The following is a 2,265-nucleotide window of genomic DNA, read 5'->3' as shown; positions in this document are numbered from 1 at the left end:
GCTCAAATGATCCTTCCTCCTCAAACTTCCGAGAAGCTGGACAGACATGCATTACCATGCCCGGCTAGTTTTTGTATTTTTTGTAGAGATGGGATTTCACCATGTTTTCCAAGCTTGTCTTGAACTCCTGGGCTCAAGCAATCGGCCCGCCTCCCAAAGTGCTGGTATTACAGGGCTGAGCCCCTGCACCTGGCCTTTCATTTTTTAATGTTGCAAAAAATCTAAAAGTGTGACAGTGTACTCTGGTAAGGCTGCAGGGCAAGAAGTAATCATATATTACTCTTGGTGGTGTGAAAAGGCACAATTGCCATAGAGGACAACTTGGTAATATTTATCAAAATTAAAATTGCATTAACCTTTTAACTTAGCAATTTTACTTCTGGAAATTTATAGCTGTCCCTTGTTTTTAACAAAATAACGTGCAGATGACCATTTATTTCAGCATTTTTTGTAAAAATAGCTAAAAACAGCTTAGGTGTTTGTTGGTATTTGACTAGGTAATTGTGGTACATCTTACAGTGGAGTACTATACTATTTCAATGTATTTATGTAAAAATAACAAAGATCTTTAAAAAGTGCATAATACTCTACATTTCTAATTTTTCCATAAAAGTAACTTCTTTTTTGAGACCAAGTCTCGTGCTGTCGCCCAGGCTGGAGTACAGTGGCATAATCTCGGCTCAACGTAACCTTCACCATCTGGGTTCAAGTGATTCTTCTGCCTCAGCCTCACAGATAGCTGGGATTACAGGCATGCATCAATCACCACACTTGGCTAATTTTCTTGTATTTTTAATAGAGACGGGGTTTTGCCCTTTTGGCCAGCCTGGTCTCGAACTCCTGGCCTCAAGTGATCCAACTGCCTCGTCCTCCCAAACTGCTGGGATTGCAAGCATGAGCCACCACGCCTGACCCCATCAAAGTAACTTTAATGACAGAAAATATGTAAACAAGTGGTATATGGGATTATACCTTGAAGTGACCAGTTTTCTAATAGTTTCTACTTTATCTTTAAAATCTGTGGGTTCACTGTATTCTCTCTAATATGTTTTAATTTTGAATTATTTTTTTAAACTGCTCTTATCATTGAGTAATCCTACTCCAGGAAGTTGTACCTTATTTGTTTTTTGGCTGCTCTTACCCATAATGTTTTGTCACCCATCCTTGTTGGATAAACACATGTGTAGCAAAGTTAATTCTTCAGGTACCACCTCATTATTTTTGTGGGCTATTTTTCTAGACCGATTCAACTGAAGAACTATAATCTGTAGACAGAATAGACCAGTATTTGTCTCAGAATAATTTATCAAGTTTGTCTTTTTTTTTTTTGAGGTAGAGTCTCGCTGTCTCGCCCAGGTTGGCGTGCAGTGGTGCAATCTCAGCTCACTGCAGGCTTCACCTCCCAGGTCACGCCATTCTCCTGCCTCAGCCTCCAGAGTAGCTGGGACTACAGGCGCCTGCCACCACGACTGGCTAATTTTTTGTATTTTTAGTAGAAACAGGGTTTCACCATGTTAGCCTGGATGGTCTCGATCTCCTGCTCTTGTGATCTGCCCACCTCGGCCTCCCAAAGTGCTGGGATTACAGGCATGAGCCACCGCGCCCGGCCTCAAGTTTGTCTTCTTTCTAATTAATATTTCCAACAAATGACACCTAAACCGAGTTGATTTATTTGCATTTGGACATTACTAATGTTGTAGTGGTTTGTTCAGTATGTTTCTGTGTAAAGTATCTGTGTTCTATGTTAGACATTCAAATCATTCAAGTCTATTTCTTTGTAAAATATTCCCTTTAGCAGGATGAAGTTAAAGGAAGTAGATCGTACAGCCATGCAGGCATGGAGCCCTGCCCAGAATCACCCCATTTACCTAGCAACAGGTAAGTTCAAAGGAGAGAAGATAGTATGAGTTACCTAATTTCTTCTCTTCTGCGTCTAGCTTATTCAGGTTAATCTTTATCTTCTCTGGAAAGCCTCTCTCTCCCTGGCAAGTTACCGACATTCTCTCAGCCAAGTTCAGTGTTCTTCCTATGCGTTCCCATAGTATTTTGATCATGATATGTTACATCTAAAATAGTTTCCTTCACAGGAATTGTATTTTATCTTTATTCCTCCAGTATTAAGCACAATAGATGGCATGTAAAAAACAAACAAACAAAAAAAACAGTTAATATCAGTTTGAATGAACGAAGAGCAATTTTGATGTTAGCATTTTTATATAAAAAGAATTAGTTATATCATGTATGTCTATAAGCAGATATAGTAAA

General features: G+C 39.2%; 1 protein-coding gene across 10 annotated transcripts in view; it reads left to right on the top strand.

Annotated features, from left to right (window-relative positions):
• Nucleotides 1–2,265, top strand: part of SEC31A (SEC31 homolog A (S. cerevisiae)) — a 96,619-nt gene that overhangs the window by 8,564 nt on the left and 85,790 nt on the right. For 7 of the 10 annotated variants that reach the window (XM_011985420.1, XM_011985418.1, XM_011985417.1 and 4 more), the window contains exon 2: nt 1,796–1,878. The exons of 1 other annotated variant lie outside the window; for it this stretch is intronic. In XM_011985420.1, the coding sequence (XP_011840810.1) occupies nt 1,800–1,878 (79 nt within the window). In that variant the 5' untranslated portion in view covers nt 1,796–1,799. The remainder of the gene's footprint in view (nt 1–1,795; nt 1,879–2,265) is intronic. 2 more of the 10 variants (XM_011985415.1, XM_011985413.1) reach the window with 1 other exon arrangement.

Source organism: Mandrillus leucophaeus, unplaced genomic scaffold (assembly GCF_000951045.1).
Source record: "Mandrillus leucophaeus isolate KB7577 unplaced genomic scaffold, Mleu.le_1.0 Scaffold283, whole genome shotgun sequence".
In the NCBI taxonomy this organism is placed as follows: Eukaryota; Metazoa; Chordata; class Mammalia; order Primates; family Cercopithecidae; genus Mandrillus; species Mandrillus leucophaeus.
This window is presented reverse-complemented; position numbering and strand designations above follow the sequence as displayed.